The 19,704-nt window shown below is 39.0% G+C and overlaps 2 protein-coding genes across 5 annotated transcripts in view; one reads left to right on the plus strand and one right to left on the minus strand.

Moving 5' to 3' along the window:
- Nucleotides 1-17,732, plus strand: part of sync (syncoilin, intermediate filament protein) — a 28,905-nt gene extending 11,173 nt beyond the window's left edge. For 2 of the 4 annotated variants that reach the window (XM_039740888.1, XM_039740886.1), the window contains exon 4: nt 17,516-17,732. Coding sequence is in view for 2 of the 4 variants with exons in the window: in XM_039740886.1 (XP_039596820.1) it covers nt 17,516-17,552 (37 nt within the window). In the remaining 2 variants the exon portion in view is untranslated. Of the gene's footprint in view, nt 1-4,141; nt 4,253-17,515 lie in introns of those variants that run through there. The other 2 variants (XM_039740885.1, XM_039740889.1) reach the window with 2 other exon arrangements.
- rbbp4 (retinoblastoma binding protein 4) overlaps nt 7,235-19,704 on the minus strand; it is a 30,840-nt gene continuing 18,370 nt past the window's right edge. The window contains exons 6-12 of the mRNA XM_039740884.1: nt 19,252-19,412; nt 18,899-19,025; nt 18,484-18,561; nt 18,244-18,320; nt 16,510-16,567; nt 14,734-14,844; nt 7,235-8,097 (exon numbers count right to left, since the gene is read on the minus strand). Coding sequence (XP_039596818.1) covers nt 8,035-8,097; nt 14,734-14,844; nt 16,510-16,567; nt 18,244-18,320; nt 18,484-18,561; nt 18,899-19,025; nt 19,252-19,412 — 675 coding nt within the window. The 3' untranslated portion in view covers nt 7,235-8,034. The remainder of the gene's footprint in view (nt 8,098-14,733; nt 14,845-16,509; nt 16,568-18,243; nt 18,321-18,483; nt 18,562-18,898; nt 19,026-19,251; nt 19,413-19,704) is intronic.

A 19,704-nucleotide genomic window follows, 5' to 3' on the forward strand; every position in this document is an offset into this window, starting at 1 on the left:
ACTAAAATACAGTCTGTGCATCATATTCAACATTTTTGAAGTGTAATATGTTTGTCACATCATTGCATATTGTAATGGCTTAGTGAAATGAATTATTACCAATACAAGTCGTCATCTGGCAGGTATGGCTGATTTCCCTGCATGATTTTCAGTTTCCCTGAAATGTTGCATATGGATTGAGTCAGAGTTGCTGTAAATATACAACAATTTCCCAATCAAGTTTATAAAACTCAATATTTGCATGGGAAGTTCCAAATACACATTTTAAGCCTTTTAACGTCTCCAAAACCAAGGAGATGGACATGGAGTACCGTAGGTCTAGATCTCCACTGAGACCGGTCTCCATTGAAGAGGTTAATGTGGAGTCGGTCAAGACCCATAAATATTTTGGAATGCAGTTGGATGATGGGCTGGACTGGTCAGAGAACATAAAGGCTCTGTTCAGGAAGGGGCAAAACTGGCTATTTTCTGCCAAGGCTAAGCTCTTTTAACATAAGCAAGAATTTTCTAAGGATCAATGAAGTATCTATCTAGCTACTTATTTGTGCGTACACAAGCTTTATAAATGAGGCCCCTGGTGTACATTAAAAATATTTGTTATTCTGTACTGTTTGGGTCAATAGGGGAGCTAAAAAAACACTTGTACAGTCTGTGCTTTCTTTTATGTTATATTTAACAACAATTTTGATGCAATTATCCCTCTCTTCTGTCTAAAACTAGCAAATGGACACCAAACAAAACTGCATGTATTTTTGGCACACATGGATCATTGAGCCAGCTATAAATAAGCATAGATTGTATGAAGGCTGTTGTCTCCTATTCTAATAAACTGAAAATGTAGTTTGCTATAAAATCTTCCCCTCTATACATTACATGACCATAGTTAAAAACAGCATCTATGTAATCACAGCAACAGTGACTACCGGCAGTGAGGGAAAGTGGACATTACAAGGGGAGGGTGTTTGGATGTACAGGTTAATACAGTACATTGACATGCAAAACAATCAGCACTGGGAAAAAAAACACAAACCGTGTCTCTTGGAACATATTCTTCCTACACAAAAATACTAATACAAAAATACTAAACTTTGTCATGTGCATCCACTACAAAATAATTTTGTGTTGCAAAACTTTATGTGAGAAAATGCATGTTCAGTAAATGGATTGATACAGGACAGCGTGACGACTGAATACTATAAACCAGGCCTATTCAAATGGCAGCCCGCGGGCCATATGCAGCCCAGAAGCATCCTCAGAGTGGCCCAGCCTGTGGTCCTGCCAGGGCTATAGACGGCAACTAAAATGGTCTTAAATGCAACCAAAAATAGGATTTGGCGATTTATAATTTGTACTTCGTTCGCCAGTTGAGAATGAAATCATTGAAACTTTAAACAAATTAAATTGTAACAGATGCAAAAGGACTTTTTTTTTTTTTATTATTATTGTTAAGCGTATGTGCCGTTAACATGTGTGTTGGTACGGCTATCTCTTACATATCCCTGAGCTGCATAAAGGCTGGTTTATATCCCGCGTTAGGTGCGGAGTTGTGGAGAAAATGACATCAGACTTGGGGACGTACTTGTTAAAATAATTTTCAGTACATGCCACTGATGATTGGACGATTCGGATCTCATATTTCAAAAGGGAAACAAATGTTATTGCTAATGCTGTGCACTTTTTTGATTTTATGCATTTTCAGATGTGCCTGGGTCAGATGTGAGCAAAATGTTTATTTTTTTTTATTTCAAAAGTGGAAAAAAAGTATTGCTACTACCTCAGATTCTGTTCAGTCATTCCTTTTTTTTTTATACATTTTTGTTGTTCCTGTGTGACCAAATGTAAACGGGAAACAATGTTTTTAAATACATTCATTTGTGTTGATTTAAATATTTGTCATTACCTGCTTCTTACCGGCTGCTGAAAATGTCTGGCCCAGCTAAATTTCTTGGTTTGAAAATCTGGCCCAACCAAAATTGTAATTGATGAGCCCTGCTATAAACCATATAAAATGGTCTCAATTTGCAAAATATCTTTTAGATCTTAGCCAAAAGATTTCAGATTATCCAAAAGGAAGTATTTCCTATATAAAAGCAGAAAAAACTAGAATGATTTTTACTATTTCAACAGTACTAGAAAATGGATGGATGGTAGAAGGCAAGGGACAGAGTCATGAGATAGACAGTCTTCTTCTTTCGGCTGTTCCCATTAGGGGTTGCCTCAGCGGATCATATTTTTCCATATTGTCCTGCACTCTTCATCTTTCTCTTTCACTCCCCATCACCTGCATGTCCTCTCTCAACACATTCATAAACCTTCTCTTTGGCCTTCCTCTTGCCTGGCAGCTCTATCCTCAACATCCTTTTCCCAATATATCCAGCATCTCTCCTCCGCACATGTCCAAACCAAAGCAATCTCGCCTCTCTGACTCTGCCTCCAAACCGTCCAACCTGAGTTGACCCTCTAATGTACTCATTTCTAATCCTGTCCTTCCTCAACACACCCAATGCAAATACTACATACAGTGCATCCGGAAAGTATTCACAGCCTTTGCTCAATACTTTGTTGATACACCTTTGGCAGCAATTACAGCCTCAAGTCTTTTTGAATATGATGCCACAAGCTTGGCACACTATCCTTGGCCAGTTTCACCCATTCCTCTTTGCAGCACCTCTCAAGCTCCATCAGGTTGGATGGGAAGTGTCGGTGCACAGCCATTTTAAGATCTCTCCAGGGATGCTCAATTGGATTCAAGTCTGTTCTCGGGCTGGGCCACTCAAGGACATTCACAGAGTTGTCCTGAAGCCACTCCTTTGATATCTTGGCTGTCTCCTTAGGGTCGTTGTCCTGCTGAAAGATGAACCGTCGCCCCAGTCTCAGGTCAAGAGCGCTCTGGAGCAGGTTTTCATCCAGGATGTCTCTGTACATTGCTGCGGTCATCTTTCCCTTTATCCTGACTAGTTTCCCAGTTCCACTTGCTGAAAAACATCCCCACAATATGATGCTGCCACCACCATGCTTCACTGTAGGAATGGTATTGGCCTGGTGATGAGCGGTGCCTGGTTTCCTCCAAACCTGACGCCTTGCATTCACACCAAAGAGTTCAATCTTTGTCTCATCAGACCAGAAAATTTTGTTTCTCATGGTCCGAGAGTCCTTCAGGTGCCTTTTGGCAAACACCACGGGCTGCCATGTGCCTTTTACTAAGGAGTGGCTTCCGTCTGGGCACTCTACCATAGAGGCCTGATTGGTGGATTGCTGTAGAGATGGTTGCCCTTCTGTAAGGTTCTCCTCCCTCCACAGAGGACCTCTGGAGCTATGACAGAATGACCATCGGGTTCTTGGTCACCTCCCTGACTAAGGCCCTTCTCCCCCGATCGCTCAGTTTAGATGGCCGGCCAGCTCTAGGAAGAGTCCTGGGGGTTTCAAACTTCTTCCACTTATGGATGATGGAGGCCACTGTGCTCATTGGGACCTTCAAAGCAGCAGAAATTTTTCTGTAACCTTCCCCAGATTTGTGCCTCGAGACAGTCCTGTCTCGGAGGTCTACAGACAATTCCTTTGACTTCATGCTTGGTTTGTGCTCTGACATGAACTGTCAACTGTGGGACCTTATATAGATAGGTGTGTGCCTTTCCAAATCATGTCCAATCAACTGAATTTACCACAGGTGGACTCCAGTTAAGCTGCAGAAACATCAAGGATGATCAGGGGAAACAGGATACACCTGAGCTCAATTTTGAGCTTCATGGCAAGGGCTGTGAATACTTATGTACATGTGCTTTCTCAATTTTTTTTTTTTTAATAAATTTGCAAAATCTCAAGTAAACGTTTTTCACGTTGTCATTATGGGGTGTTGTGTGTAGAATTCTGAGAAAAAAAATGAATTTAATCCATTTGGGAATAAGGCTGTAACATAAAATGTGGAAAAAGTGATGCGCTGTGAATACTTTCCGGATGCACTGTATAATTGAATGTAAACTAACAAAATGAAACATTATTAAAATGCAGTATAATTAGCTGACTTCAATAAATTCCTTTTAATATTGTTTCTGCAAAAAATAACAATGAACAAAAATGTTCAAACTCTGCCTAATTTAATAATAAAAATGTACTAGTATGTTTCTTCTTTGTTTTTAAACAGGTGCTACACTGATGCTTATAGAAAACTTGTTAAAGGGAAAAAATCCTGAAGTTTTTAATTATTCCTTTGTAAGCAGCAGGGAAGCAGCATAATTTACAATTGCCTGCCCAGGTAAATCAAGATTAAAATTTTTTTTTTTCCCCCTCAAATCTTAAGACCGTTTGACTGCTATGTTTAGATGGTCATTTTATTTAATATCATGCCATACACTTTGAACAACATAGGTTTGAATTAGTGTAACATTAGATAAATTAGTCAGGTTTAACCGACAATGGAATGGTGCGAAATAGCAGCTATCTAAAGAGTCACTGCTTTGCAATGCAGAAGAAATAAATTATGCTCAGTCAAAAAATCTCTTTTGACTTTGTAATCGAGCAATGTCAATTTAAGATAAATATCAGCATGGGGCATATGTGGGATAAAACAAAATCTCTTAAGAAAATTCAAATGTAAACACTTCTAAGCGTCTACAAGTGTTTACTATAAACTGCCCTTACAGATATCACTGCATTTTCACATTTTTATTCTTCTTTATTTTTATGGATTTTTCCAATTTATCAAGAAATTAGAAGATAGAAATAAAAAGTGCTTTTGATTTTCAGTATATTCCATGAAACAGTTTGATCTTGTTTTATTGTGCATTTTGATGTTTTGTTTGAAGACCACACACACACAAATACCCTGAAAGTCGCTCTTTAACTGAAAAGTTACTTCTGTTTTGTATCAGAACAAGCCATGGTACCTGTTGAAGACAGTAATAGAATTTAAAAAATAAAATATTTGCTATTGCGTGCCTTACTTGTACTTTCAGTGCCTTTCCCCTGCATTTGCATGTCTTTAAGTCTCCTAACCAGCGCTCTCTCTCAAGAATGTTCCCGTAAAGCCTGCTTCTCTGACTATTTTTTTACCCCCAAGACACGTTTCTCATTTCCTGTTCAGTTTTATACTTGCCATCTTTGAAGATGGCTATCTCAGCAGGCCTCATACGCCTTTACTCCTCCTCCTGCATCTCACACATCCTCCTTTGTTGCATCACCAAAGCTAAACTGACCAATCAGATTGCTCAGAAGAACTGAACACAGACCTCAGTGTTTTACTATAGTAGATTGTTATGCATCCATCATAGCAATCAAATGTTTGGCTTCCTTTTCTTATTATGGAAAATGACTGATACATTCAATATTTTTTTTTGGTTATCGTAACAAATCAAACATTTAAAAAGTGCCTTAAACAGCCATTTACAGATAACCAATGCTTATTTTAGTTAATGTAGCCAATTAGTAGCTTCACGCAGTCTGACCCATATTTGGCTAATGACTAGACACACAGTGCCTGAATAATGAGGTGCAATGAAAAAAATATTCCAGTCATTTGTATTTCATTTTTACCTCACGTGTAAAACAGAAAAATGGGAGAATCGATTTAGTTTTGTCCCATAGGGAATTCCTTGACCAAATGCAACCATATCTGTTATCCGCCTTTTTATTTTTTGTTAAATAAGGACTGATGGCTTTCATGGAGCCATGGGATTAAGAACAGCTTATACTTCTTGCAATTTAAATGTTTTTCTATATTGTTTGGTGGCAATGTAATTTTTTTTCCTTGATAAATACTCAAACTCTTTTTAGACAGATTGCTACAATATGATGGTGAATGACATTGTCCATTGTCGACTGGCATTCCACATCCCCATTGTACATAAAAATTGTTGGGCTCCAAATATTCACAAAGCACTAAACCAAGCAGCCACCACAATTTTTATTTCAAATCGTGCATGCCTCACAAGAAAGCTGTCCAGCACTAATAAGTTGTTTTTACATTCTGTCCATTTAATTTGTTCCAAGTCAGAGGATGATTCGTTGCTTTGTTTCAATTTCCAGTTAGTTCTACAAACTTTCAAGTGAACTAGACATATTAACAAACACCCTGTGGCCGTGTTGTGAACTTCTTTCATTGGGCCAAATATTTTTTCCAGGGAAAGAAGAAAAAAAAAATCTATCATGAAGGGTCGGCAACAAACATGCTTGCACACTGCTGCATTTTCCCTAATTACTTGGTTTATTAACTAAACACATTTGTGTGAGCAAAACGCCTATTACCAAACAACTGGAAAATTATGTGAAAATTGTGTGCTGCTATGCATGGTACTAACACTTTTGAAATAAGTGAATGTAACAAAGGAAGCTCCCTGCTGAGAGCATGTGCTTTTATTAGGATCGACGTAGTAGGCATGTTTCATTTAAATGTACAATGTTCCATATTAACTTTCCAGGAGCCATCAAATCAATTAAGGAGTTTGCTCAATAGGTCTCACAGGACACTAACATTTGTTTCTTACCACCTCTGAAGGCATTGTAAATGACCTGATCACAAGTAAATTAACTGTTGTACATGCACGATCAGACATGTGCCGATGTGCATTTTTACTTGCAACTTTTTATTGTTTTTAATGCTCCATGTTAACCTTTGACACAACGCACTGTGAATGAGATTCCCTTTTACGGACAAGAGACACTTAGTGGGACCACTACACCACATACAAATTTCACCCAAGATGACCAGTATCTCATGTAGGTACATCGGTCCTGTGTCAGATCACATTCATACCTGAAGTTCCAGGGTTCAGTTGGTATTGCACAGAGACCACCCATTCCAAAGGATCATTGTATGGTTGTTGTGGTCCACGCTAGAGAGGGACTGGTGTCTTCACATCTACCTAAACAAGCCAGACTTTTATGCAAATCACAATAGAGTTCACAAAAATTTATCCAAATGAAATAGTTGTAAAAATGCAAATATTCATAGCAGAAGTAGAAGAATCCAAATCTTAATGTTCACAATAGCAGGGGTGATAATTAAGATTAATGACTAATATAAAAATTTGATGCAAATGCAGTTCATCACATAACACTTCAGCATCCAGTGGGTTAAGACATGTTACAGCCTGGCAGTGTTACTGTACCCGACATTATGGAAAATTAAATGAACACTAAAGAATATGCTTCTTAAACAGAATATTTCTATAACAATGAGCTTTACTCTAACAATGTGCAACCCACTGGAAGTATATTATATAGAAATACTGAAAACACATTATAGAAAAAATGTTTTATTTGGGTGCATTTTATACACTTACTAACATAAGGAACAGCAGAAAGGTTTGCAACAAATTGGTACATAACATTAAGATACAAGAAAAAGGAAATACATTTTGCTGAAAACAGCAAGATACAGATTTCAAGTGCTTCAAGTACAGAAGTCAAGCAGCACAAAATTTAAATAGAATGAAGAAATAATTCTGCAATGCCAATACCAGCAGACAGTCTGAGATTCTCTGTACTTTAATTCAATCTTGTAATTGTACTGGAAATAGAGAAATACTAAAACACTTCTCACTAAGAATATAAAGGTCAACATAAAAACCTTTGTTTCACATTTGCATCAAACAATGAAAGCCTTTTGGCGAATGTAAAAAAACCCAAGTGTCTTAAAGCAGTGTTCTGCCATAATTGAATTTATAAATTACCCAAAAAAGTTGTCAAACTTTAGATGCCAAGAGAAACTGATCAAAGCAGTGAAAAAAATAAGGGGAAAAAAGTTGTACAAACTGGAATATCAGAGTTTCTGTTTACACTGCCTCGTGGTGGCTATACAGTTATAAGTGAAGGTTACCTCAACTGCAGAGGTAGCCTTCCTTCTACGGATTTGACAGGCAGGGCCTTACAAGGCTTTAAGTCAGCTTATTATTAAAAAAATAATAATAATAAAATTAAAAAACTAACACCAAAGTTAAATTAGCACATGGTCTGAACTGAAAAACAAAATGATACTTAAAACCTAATGAAGAAACAGGCTAACAAGGTCAGACTTTCAGGTCTTAACTGGGAAGCTGTTCATCCCTGTACTTCAGGATCTGTACCACCTTCAGGGTCCTCATCATTGTATATATTTTCAGCCTTCAAAAAGAAAAATGAATTTTGAAGAGAACATTAGCAGATAATGACTAATTACTTAACACTAGAATTACCAGAGCCTACGAAAAAACTCGTAATTCCGTCCCACCTTAAACTGCTTCTTAAATCCCTTCACACCTCTCCGCCAGCGTCCTTTGTCTTCTAAATGTGCTGATAAAGAGAAGCTTGGAGCAGCCGGCTATTCTATCCCCCCACCAATTTAGAACGTGCACGAACTTCAGCTTGATTGAGTATCTGGGAGTGAAGTGGAGTTTTAGAGTGGAAATAATAGATCGTTATTTGGAACACACGCATTTCATGTCTGTTCCGTTTCTACAGTAATCTGTGTCAACACATTGTTAAAACAGAAACGTTTTTTATATTCTAATAGTAGATGACAAAATGTAGGCATAAACTATATAGTGTATGAAGCCTGAAGTCCAAATAGCAAAGAAACATTTTCACAAGAATAACACAATTGCGCTTTTATTCAAAAATATAACTGCAGAAACAAAAAGCCGCCTTAACACGTGACATTGACAGCAGTTTATTGTAAATGTTTTTTGTGGTTCAATAGACTCAGCCCCCGCTTGGGAATCAAGAGGTCACGAGTTCGATCCTGTACCCCTCTGTTTTGAGAAGTAAACTGCTCTTAGTCTTACTATTTTAGAATAAAAGCATACATTTCATTTCAGTATGTAACAGCCGGTGCAATTTATGATCCTTGTAAAGGTTAGCTTTTTTTTTATTCACTTTTCATTCTCTCAGTCGCGTTCAGAATCAATCCATACAACCCCATCTGACACGGCTGTTTTCACTAAAGACGCGCTATAGCTCTGCAGTGTACCACGATGCATACTAGCGCCCCCCGTAGGGTTCTGAAACACAAACGCTGGCGAAGCTGCCTTCTTCGTCTCTCATCGTCACTTGCTTTTCTTTTTTTTTTTTAGTTTTATTGAGTGTTCCTGCCAGTCCCCGCATGTTGCTGTATGCTGTTTCTTTTGTACTCCAGGACATGCAGAGGAAAGAATGGTAAAGACCAGTAACTTCGGCGCTATATGCAATCATCAGACACTCCCTATCTGCCCGTGTCGTTCAAACACAGGAACATATATTGGTGTAAAAGTATAACAAAAGTGCACTTTTATTCAAGTGCACTTTTTCCATCGCCTTTTCCTGTATGAAGCAATGTACACACTTCTCTATATGCTGTGGTTTCTATTACACACCTGAAAGAAAGAGACAATACATGTGAAAATATCCAGCATACAGCAACATGCGGGGACTGGCTGGAACACTCAATAAAACTGAATTAAAAGAAAATCAAGTGACGGTGAGATACGAAGAAGGCAGCTTCGCCAGCGTCTGTGTGTCAGAACCCTTTTGGGGGGTGCGTTAGTATGCATCGTGGTACAACGCAGAGCTATAGCACGTCTGTATTCTCTTTCTTTTGTACTCCAGAGGAGAGAATGGTAAAGAGCAGTAAGTTCGGCGCTATATGCAATTATCAGACACCCCTCATCTGCCCGTTGTTTTGTTATACTTTTCAATACTTTTTATACTGTTCAAACGGGCATGCTCAAAAAATACACGTGTAATGCCACGAAAAGTGCACAAAGACACTTCATTTCGCAAACAAAACAAGTGCACTTTTATTCAAGACTACCTGTATAACCGAAGAAAAAAGAAAGCAAGTGACAGTAGGCGATTGATACGACAGCTTGCATGGTGCAATGCTAAGAAGTGCTGATTTTCATTCTGTGCTATATAAAATAATCACATTCAAATATTAACAGTTCCCACACATCCAAGGACCGTCCTTCCTACATTTACGACACGTGTACTTGTTGCCGTGCACACACCTCTCTGTGCTATGGTTTCTATTACACTGAATGAGCACCTGACACTGTACTTTCTTCCCTGGGGAAGGTCCTGCATCAGAGAATTTCCAGTTCCTGCATAAATTCACACCCAATCTGACGCTGTTCGTTTTCAAATAATATTGCATTAGTGCGAATATATTTTCACATATATTGTCTCTTTCTTTCAGGTGAGTAATAGAAACCACAGCATACAGAGAAGTGTGTACATTGCTTCTTGAGAATACAGACGCGCTATAGCTCTGCGTTGTACCAAGATGCATACTGACGCCCCCCCGGTTCTGACACACAGATGCTGGCGAAGCTGCCTTCTTCGCATCTCACCGTCACTTGATTTTCTTTTTATTCAGTTTTATTGAGTGTTCCTGCCAGTCCCAGCATGTTGCTGTATGCTGGATATTTTCACATGTATTGTCTCTTTCTTTCAGGTGTGTAAAAGAAACCACAGCATATAGAGAAGTGTGTACAATGCTTCTTACAGGAAAAGGCGATGGGAAAAGTGCACTTGAATAAAAGTGCACTTTTGTTATACTTTTGCACCAATATATGTTCCTGTGTTTGAACGACACGGGCAGATGGGGAGTGTCTGATGATTGCATATAGCGCCGAAGTTACTGCTTTTTACCATTCTTTCCTCTGCATGTACTGGAGTACAAAAGAAACAGCATACAGCAACATGCGGGGACTGGCAGGAACACTCAAAACTAAAAAAAAAGAAAAGCAAGTGACGGTGAGATACAAAGAAGGCAGCTTCGCCAGCGTTTGTGTTTCAGAACCCTGGGGGGTGGGGGGGCGTGAGTATGCATCGTGGTACACTGCAGAGCTACAGCGCGTCTTTAGTGAAAACAGCCGTGTCAGATGGGGTTGTATGGATTGATTCTGAACGTGACAGAGAATGAAAAGTGAATTTAAAAAAAAAAAAAGCTAACCTTTACAAGGATCATAAATTGCACCGGCTGTTACAGACTGAAATGAAATGTATGCTTTTATTCTAAAATAGTAAGACTAAGAGCAGTTTACTTCTCAAAACGGACGGGCGCAGAATCAAACTTGTAGCCTCTTGAATCCCAAGCGGGGGCTGAGTCTATTGAACCACGGAGGCAGTTACAGTAAACTGCTGTCAATGTCGCATGTTAAGGCGGCTTTTTGTTTCTGCAGTTATATTTTTGAATAAAAGCGCAATTGTGTTATTCTTGTGAAAATGTTTCTTTGCTATTTGGACTTCAGGCTTCATACACTATATAGTTTATGCCTACATTTTGTCATCTACTATTAGAATATAAAAAACGTTTCTGGTTTAACAATGTGTTGACACAGATTACTGTAGAAAAGGAACAGACATGAAATGCGTGTGTTCCAAATAACGATCTATTATTTCCACTCTAAAAAACTCCACTTCACTCCCAGATACTCAATCAAGCTGAAGTTCGTGCACGTTCTAAATTGGTGGGGGGATGGAATAGCCGGCTGCTCCAAGCTTCTCTTTATCAGCACATTTAGAAGACAAAGGACGCTGGCGGAGAGGTGTGAAGGGATTTAAGAAGCAGTTTAAGGTGGGACGGAATTATGAGTTTTTTCGTAGGCTCTGGTAATTATAGTGCTAAAGAGTAAAGACAGACATTGATCAGGCTGTTTCAGAAGTAAGCTATTTTATAAATTACAGTAAATTGTCACTGATAGATTACCCACTATGGAAAAGGAAAAAGAAAATCTTTTCAGATGTGTGAAGGAATGACATGAACAAATATAACAAGAACTCATGAACTGGGATCCTGGTGTAAGAGATTGTCAAGGAATAACTGTACTGAAAAGAAAGAAAAAAAAAACAAAAAAAACTGCTGCTGCAATGGGGTAGTTGTCAGGGCAGGATTTATTTTTAGTAAAACAAAGAATGAATTTGGACAACAAGACAGACAGGGAGGCCAAACTACGTTCTCAAAAAATCACTAAATGAAAATTATGTATGGCGCACCTTTTGCTCTCCTGGGTGCATGACTGTTAAAGGAAACATCGGTGCACAGGAATGAAGTACATCCGGTATTGTCACAATTTGCTACAAGACTGGCTGCACTACTCTATATGGATGACTCCCGGAAACATTAAAATGGCCATTACCTGCCAGAGATGCATGAAATCTAAGGTAGGGAAAAAAAAAACCTGAGGAGCAAGTAGAGAAAGCAGATAGTTGTCCAACAATAAACAAAATACCCAACAACTATTTAGCCAGGCTTGGAGAGGACATAGAGGAATTTTATTGATTTTGGTTGCTATTATGTTAATCTAATGCAATCTAGCCCAAAGTGGGGTGGAGAAAGACGGCAAGGGCATCTTAAGCATCATACAAAATGGAAAAGACATTAGCCAGTACAAAGAAGTACTACTGACCAATCTAAACCTTGGTGAGAGGTACAATAACCAGCAACATTTTTTGATTTGAGGAAAAAAGATAATACAAAAATAAATTAACAAAGGAGTCACATAATTTATGAATTCAGCGCAACACTCTTTTCTCTGTTGTTAAAATAACTTCAGTATGAACACAAATGATTGAACAAGCTGAAACAGCCAGACAGAAAAGTGCTTTTTGATAATATGGATATTGATGTACTTCATCATACATACATAATAAAATTAAAGGTCAGTCTTGTTTTTAACCAATAACTAACAATTCTGACTTACATTTTCCCCATTTAGAACAGCTTTACAGAGGCTGACACAAATTTCAAAATATGGAGGTATACTTTACATTCAAATCAGACAGAGGAAGGAGGAAAAAAAACTGGTGGTGGAATGGGGAAGTACAGAAAAGTTTACAGAGGAAGATGATGGCAAATAAGAAATGGGACAGTCAGAGAGATGCAGAAAGTATACAAATGTACAAGGAGATAAGGCACAAGGTGAAGAGAGAGGTGGCAAAGGCTAAAGAAAAGGCATACGATTAGTGTCCAACCTCTCATACAACTCATGAGGGAGAAAAGGACCTGTACCGATTGGCTAGACAGAGGGACCGAGCTGGGAAAGATGTGCAGCAGGTTAGGGTGATAAAGGGTAAAGATGGAAACATACTCACAAACGCGGAAAGTGTGTTGAGCAGATAGAAAGAATACTTTGAGAGGCTGATGAATGAAGTGAATGAGAGAGAAGGTTGGATGATGTGGAGATAGCGAATCAGGAAGTCAACGGATTAGCAAGGAGGAAGTAAGGACAACTATGAAGAGGATGAAAAACTGAAAGGCCGTTGGTCCAGATGACATACCTGTAGAAGCATGGAGGTACTTAGGAGAGATGGCAGTGAAGTTTTTTACCAGATTGTTTAAAGAAACCTTGGAAAGTGAGAGGATGCCTGAGGAGTGGAGAAGTGTACTGGTGCCAATATTTAAGAATAAGGGGGATGTGCAGGACTGCAGTAACTACAGGGGGATAAAATTGATGAGCCACAGCATGAAGTTATGGGAAAGAGTAGTGGAAGCTAGGTTATGAAGTGAGGTGATTAGTGAGCAGCAGTATGGTTTCATGCCAAGAAAGAGCACCACAGATACGATGTTTGCTCGGAGAACGTTGATGGAGAAGGCCAGAAGGAGTTGCATTGCGTCTTTGTGGACCTGGAGAAAGCATATGACGGGTGCCTCAAGGAGGAGTTGTGGTATTGTATGAGGAAGTTGGGAGTGGAAGAGAAGTACGTAAGAGTTGTACAGGATATGTACGAGGGAAGTGTGACCGTGGTGAGGTCTGTGGTAGGAGTGACGGATAAATTCAAGGTGGAGGTGGGATTACATCAGGGATCGGTTCTGAGCCCTTTCTTATTTGCAATGGTGATGGACAGGTTGACAGACGAGATTAGACAGGAGTCCCTGTGGACTATTAGGTTTGCTGATCACACTGTGATCTGTAGCGATAGTAGGGAGCAGGTTGAGGAGACCCTGGAGAGGTGGAGATATGCTCTAGAAAGGAGATGAATGAGGGTCAGTAGGAACAAGACAGAATACATTTGTGTGAGGGGGAGGTCAGTGGAATGGTAAGGATGCAAGAAGTAGAGTTGGCGAAGGTAGAGGAGTTTAAATACTTGGGAACAACAGTACAGAGTAACGGGGATTGTGGAAGAGAGGTGAAAAAGAGTGCAGGCAGGGGGGAATGGGTGAAGAAGAGTGTCAGGAGTAATCTGTGACAGACGGGTATAAGCAAGAGTGAAAGGGAAGGTCTATAGGATGATGAGGCTAGCTATGTTATATGGGTTGGAGACGGTGGCACTGACCAGAAAGCAGGAGACAGAGATGGAGGTAGCAGAGTTAAAGATACTAAGATTTGCACTGAGTGTGACAAGGATGAAAAGGATTAGAAATAAGTACATCAGAGGGTAAGCTCAAGTTGGACGGTTGGGAGACAAATTTAAAGAGGTGAGATTGCATTGGTTTTGTCATGTGCAGAGGAGAGATGCCGAGTATATTGGGAGAAGGATGCTAAGGATAGAGCTGCCAGGGAAGAGAAAAAGAGGAAGGCCTAAGAGAAGGTTTATAGATGTGGTGAGAGAGGACATGCAGGTGATGGGTGTAACAGAACAAGATGCAGAGGACAGAAAGATATGGAAGATGACTGTGGCAACGCCTAACGGGATCAGCTGAAAGACGACGACAACATTCAAATCAGTACAGAACTAAATGTTCATCAAAGCAACTGTTATTTTACTTCCATTATCACTTCTGTCAAATTTCAAATTTGTTAGACATATAACTAAAGGGTGTGGTTAAAAGAAAGGTCTTACCATTTGCCATACTTGCATTATGTTGTCCTCTGATACAGAGCAAATTACCCAGGGTTCATTGGGGTTCCAGGAGAAGTCTGATATCTTAGCAGTATGCCCACCATGGATAAACTACAAGTAGCAAACAATACACATTTAATTGTTTTCAACATTGTGATCCCTTCATTTATTTATAAACTGCTCAAATAAAAAAAATACACCTTGAAAACACAGATCTCAATGGGGAAAAAAAATCATGCTGGATATCTATATTGATATGGACTGGGTAATGTGTTAGGAACGAAAGGATGCCACATCATTGGATAGAAATAAATTATCAACCTACAGAGGGCTGAATTCAAAGACGCCCCAAAAATAAGTGAAAAAATGATGCAGGAGGCTAGTCCATTTTGCTGAAATTTCATTGCAGCAACTCAAAATCTTACTCAGTAATTTGTAGGGCCCCCACGTGCTTGTATGCATGCCTGACAATGTCGGGTCATGCGCCCAATGAGATGACAGACGATGTCCTAGGGGATTCTCCTCCTAGATCTGGTCCAGGGTAACACGGAGCTCCTGGACCTGGTGGCATCGGATGGACCGAAACAATGTCTCTGAGGTGTCCTATTAAATTTAGGTCAGGTGAGCATGGGGGCCAGTCAATGGTGTCAATTCCTTCCAGCATAGGGTCGGACAATGGGTCCAAGGATTTCATTGTGATACCTAATGGCAGTCAAAGTGATGATGTCCAGCATGTAGAGGTCTGTGCATCCCTCCATGAATATGCCTCCCCAGACCATAACTGACCCCCCACCAAACTGGTCATGTTGAACGATGTCACGGGCAGCATAACATTCTCCACAATTCCTCCAGACCCTTTCACGTCTATCACATGTGCTCAGGGTGAACCTGCTCTCATCTGTGAAAAGCACAGGATGCCAGTGGTGGACCTGCCAATTCTGGTATTCTATGGCAAATGCCATTTGTCCTGTAGTGGGCCCTGTGTTTACTGCCCGGCATCATTGAGCACGTCGGGCCCTCAGGCCACCCTCATGCAGTGTGTTTATGATTGTTTGGTCAGAGACATTCACACCAGCGGCATGCTGGAGCTCATTTTGTAGGGCTCTGGCATTGCTCATCCTGTTCCCCATTGGCCAAAGGAGCAGATACCAGTCCTGTAGATGGGTTAAAGACCTTCTACCGCCCTGTCCAGCTCTCCTAGAGTAACTGCCTATCTCCTGTAAACTCCTTCATGCCCATGAGACTGTGCCGAGAGGCACAACAAACTTTCTGGCAATGGCATGTATTGATGTGCCATCCTGAAGAAGTTGGACTACCTGTGCAACCTATGTAGGGTCCAGGTATTGCCTCATGCTACCAGTAGTGTCACTGACCATAGCCAAATGCAAGACTAGTGAAAAAACAGAAAAGTGTTAAACCATTCCTGTTTTGGGGGCCGTCTCATTGTTGCCCCTCTACTGCATCGGTTGTTAATTTCAATGACATCAAAGCATCTGAAACTGATTAACAACCCCCTTAAATAACCTGATCAATATCACAGAAATTTCACTGACTTGATGCTATACTCCAATTAAAAAGTGTTCCTTTAATTTTTTGTAGTATACATATAAAATGATCAAAAGTTAATAGAATGCCAATTCAAGGAGAAAGATGGGACTGGACCGTATGTCTGCCTGGAGAGTTTCCAACCAGGATCCCAAGCTGTTTCGTTATGTGGTGGGTACAGCAACGTGCTGTACCAGTGCATGCACCCCAACCTGACCTGACCGTACTTACCAGGAGCTCCGGAGGTCCATCTTCAGCATCTTCAGGTGACTGTTCCTCCCCAATTTTACTAAATAAGGCAAGATCAAAGAAAAAAAAATCGTAATAAATACACTGACTGGTAGCTAAAATACACAGAAAATATGATATGTAATAAAGATACTCATATTAACAGCCCATACTAAAAACAATTAAATCAGTGGCTTAAGTCCAAATGTGATTTAGAGTAACAAGGTTAAGTAGTATCAGTGAACACTGTGACAGACAAGGAAACAGTCATGACATAGGGAAGCTCTGGTTTTGGGGGGGCGGAAATGCTACATTGATTCATCCCAGGAGAGACACAAAAAGAAAATGTTAAGGGTTACTTCCACCCATTAATAACAGATTATTCATTGTGCAAACTCACACTGACAAGCTTTGCCCTAATTGCTAGACTGGCATGTTTTAAAGAAGCAGCTCACAGAAAGAAAAATGACAGACAAGTAATAAATATTCACTATTTTAAAGGTTCAAAGGTGTGAGCCCCTACACATTTCCACTTAAATACATTTGAGATTACAGAAATATGAAAAAGGGTTGTTATACTATACCACTGATGAAATGCTCATAATCAGCAAAAGCTCACATTCAAAGGTTGAGTTTAAAATATCACTAATCAATATGGCAGTTTAGCGGGGCCACTATTATTTATTTTTTGCCCAGTTCCCTTAAAACCAGCAGTTAAATAGAATTTATTTTGATTTGATTATGATGATATGAATAAAATGACAGTAAAAATGTGGCAAAAATAGTAAATTATTCCCCAACAACTCAAAGCTGATTAATTTAACACAATTTTTTTTTTTTTTTTTAATTGTTTCATGTTATCAAGTTATCAATTAACGTGTCTTACGACTATGATCATGTATGAGCCAAGCTTTATACTAAATGGAAGGAGAGTGAACAGAATGTGTGACACTGTGATAATCTGTCATTTCTCAAGATGAGCTTTTCTAAAGTTGTTATTTTCTTTAAGGTATCATCTTCAGCTCTGCTTTCAAGAATATTCCTAAAGACCTCCAGCATTCAGGATTCATCTGCATTCAAGATTTTCAGTCTCCTGGTGAAATATGGCCTTTTCTCTTCATATTCTAAGGAGGGTTTGCTCAGTCCTGGTCCCAAATAGCCACAATAACTCCAATACAGTTTGCCATTTGTAAATGATCTGCCTTAATAAATTAAAATTAATAAAACTCTAAAACAATGCGAATTTTTTAGTACACTCGATTAATACAGATCTATGATTTAATTTTTTTTTTTTAATTTCACTCCACACCTTCGCTGTACAAACCTTCATATGCCAACAGCTCTTGGCAAAAACAGCATGCAATTTAAGTGCAAAGTACAGTTTAAAATAGTGGTAACCGCAAAATTTCTATAGCCAATACTACATTTTAGCACTGAGACCGAACACCACTCACCTTATAATAACTGGAACTAGGTTAAAAAAAAAAAAAGAAATAAATCTGAATAAAACTCACAGCAATTAAGAAACTGTTAAAAGTAAAAATATCAAATTCTTGTAGCCCTCCAGGACTCCAACTCTAAAAACCAATACTTCTTATTAATCTTAGAATGTGATGACAGCACAGGACTATGTTGCAGTATGTTGGATCTTTGGCAGAGATTCCTCATACTTTGAATTTTAATTTAATTAGACAAAGGAGAAACTTCCAGAATTAAAAGAGGGAAAAAAAAGTTCACCTCAAGTCCCACACATTGAGTCGCCGGTCTGTTCCACTGGATGCTAAGATGGTTTCATTGTGAGGTGACCACTGAACCTGAGACGAAGAAAGAGGATTCAGGTCTACTCCACAAACTCACATCACCAAATATACTACATTTCCTTTAAGACTAAATACTAGCTAATGTGGATGGAATACATTTGAAATCAGGTATCTATAAAACATGTCATAAAAATACAAAAGAAGCAGTAAAGCATACCTGGAAGATTTCATCTTTATGAGACTCGAAGGAATGCAACTTCAACTTTAAGTTTCGCAAATCCCAAAGTGCAACAGTCTGTCAAAATTGAAGAGCAGACTAAACAGCAATGAAACTCAATGGTCATTAAAAAAAGAAAGTAGTGAAGTAATGTGGGAGCACTATGTAAAATATTTAAAATCATTCAAAGCTAAAGATATATAGAAATAGACATGATAAATACAGATACAAAAAAGATGATTAAAAAAAGCTAAAAAATACTTTGAACACCTACTATTACACATTCAATTATAAAATATTCAAAGTGATCATGGGATTGCCAGTTCAAGGTGTTAAATATTACTAGTTCTATAAGGAAAATGAAATAAACACCACATGCAAGTCAGATCTCACAATATAATAAACATTCACTCACCTTATCTGCAGAGCCGGTGGCTAGAATGAACTCACTGTATGGGTTAAAGGACAAACAGTTCACTTCGGCTGTGTGAGCATCCACCGCATGGCTGGGTTTGGAAGTGTTATTGGATCTGGTGTCCCAGCTGAAAGCAGAGAGCACTTGCCAAGATTAATATATTTTAAATCAAAACACAGCACAAAGTCAGATAATGATCATCCATGTTTGTTCTTTTACAAAAAACCAAATACAAATTTAAAAGACCATGGTCCCAGCTAAGTAATCTGATGAGGTTAGCTTAAAGTAAATCACTCAAGTTTACTTTTGGAGTTTTTAATTAAATTCGAGATTGAAAGCAAGCATTGACTTACATCATGAGTTTTTGGTCATCTGCCACCGATCCAAACAGGGACTCATGTAACAAGTGCCAGGAGACATCCTCCACAACAGCTGTGTGTCCGGTGAAGATAGTCTTTGCATCCACCACTTTGCCTTCTTTTGGCACTGCACTGATGTCCCATAGACAAATAGTCTAAAAAGCATAGAAGAAAAATGTTAATTTATCAGCTATTTTCTTAGGCCGTCTAGTTCAATACAGGGTCTACTGAAGCACAAGTGTCCCAGCACCATAAACAATACACATGAATCTGAGAAAATAATGACAAGTTTGTATTAGGAATGACCAGTGTTTGCTCTTGTATACTAAAGCGGACCCAAGATACCCATCACTTAAATCTTTTACCACAAAAAATGCAGCGATTAGAGAAAGAACAAGGCCCTGTGAGATGTGTCAGACAGCAAACAGACACTATAACAGAACATTT

Source organism: Polypterus senegalus, chromosome 17 (genome assembly GCF_016835505.1).
Source record: "Polypterus senegalus isolate Bchr_013 chromosome 17, ASM1683550v1, whole genome shotgun sequence".
Lineage (NCBI taxonomy): Eukaryota > Metazoa > Chordata > Cladistia > Polypteriformes > Polypteridae > Polypterus > Polypterus senegalus.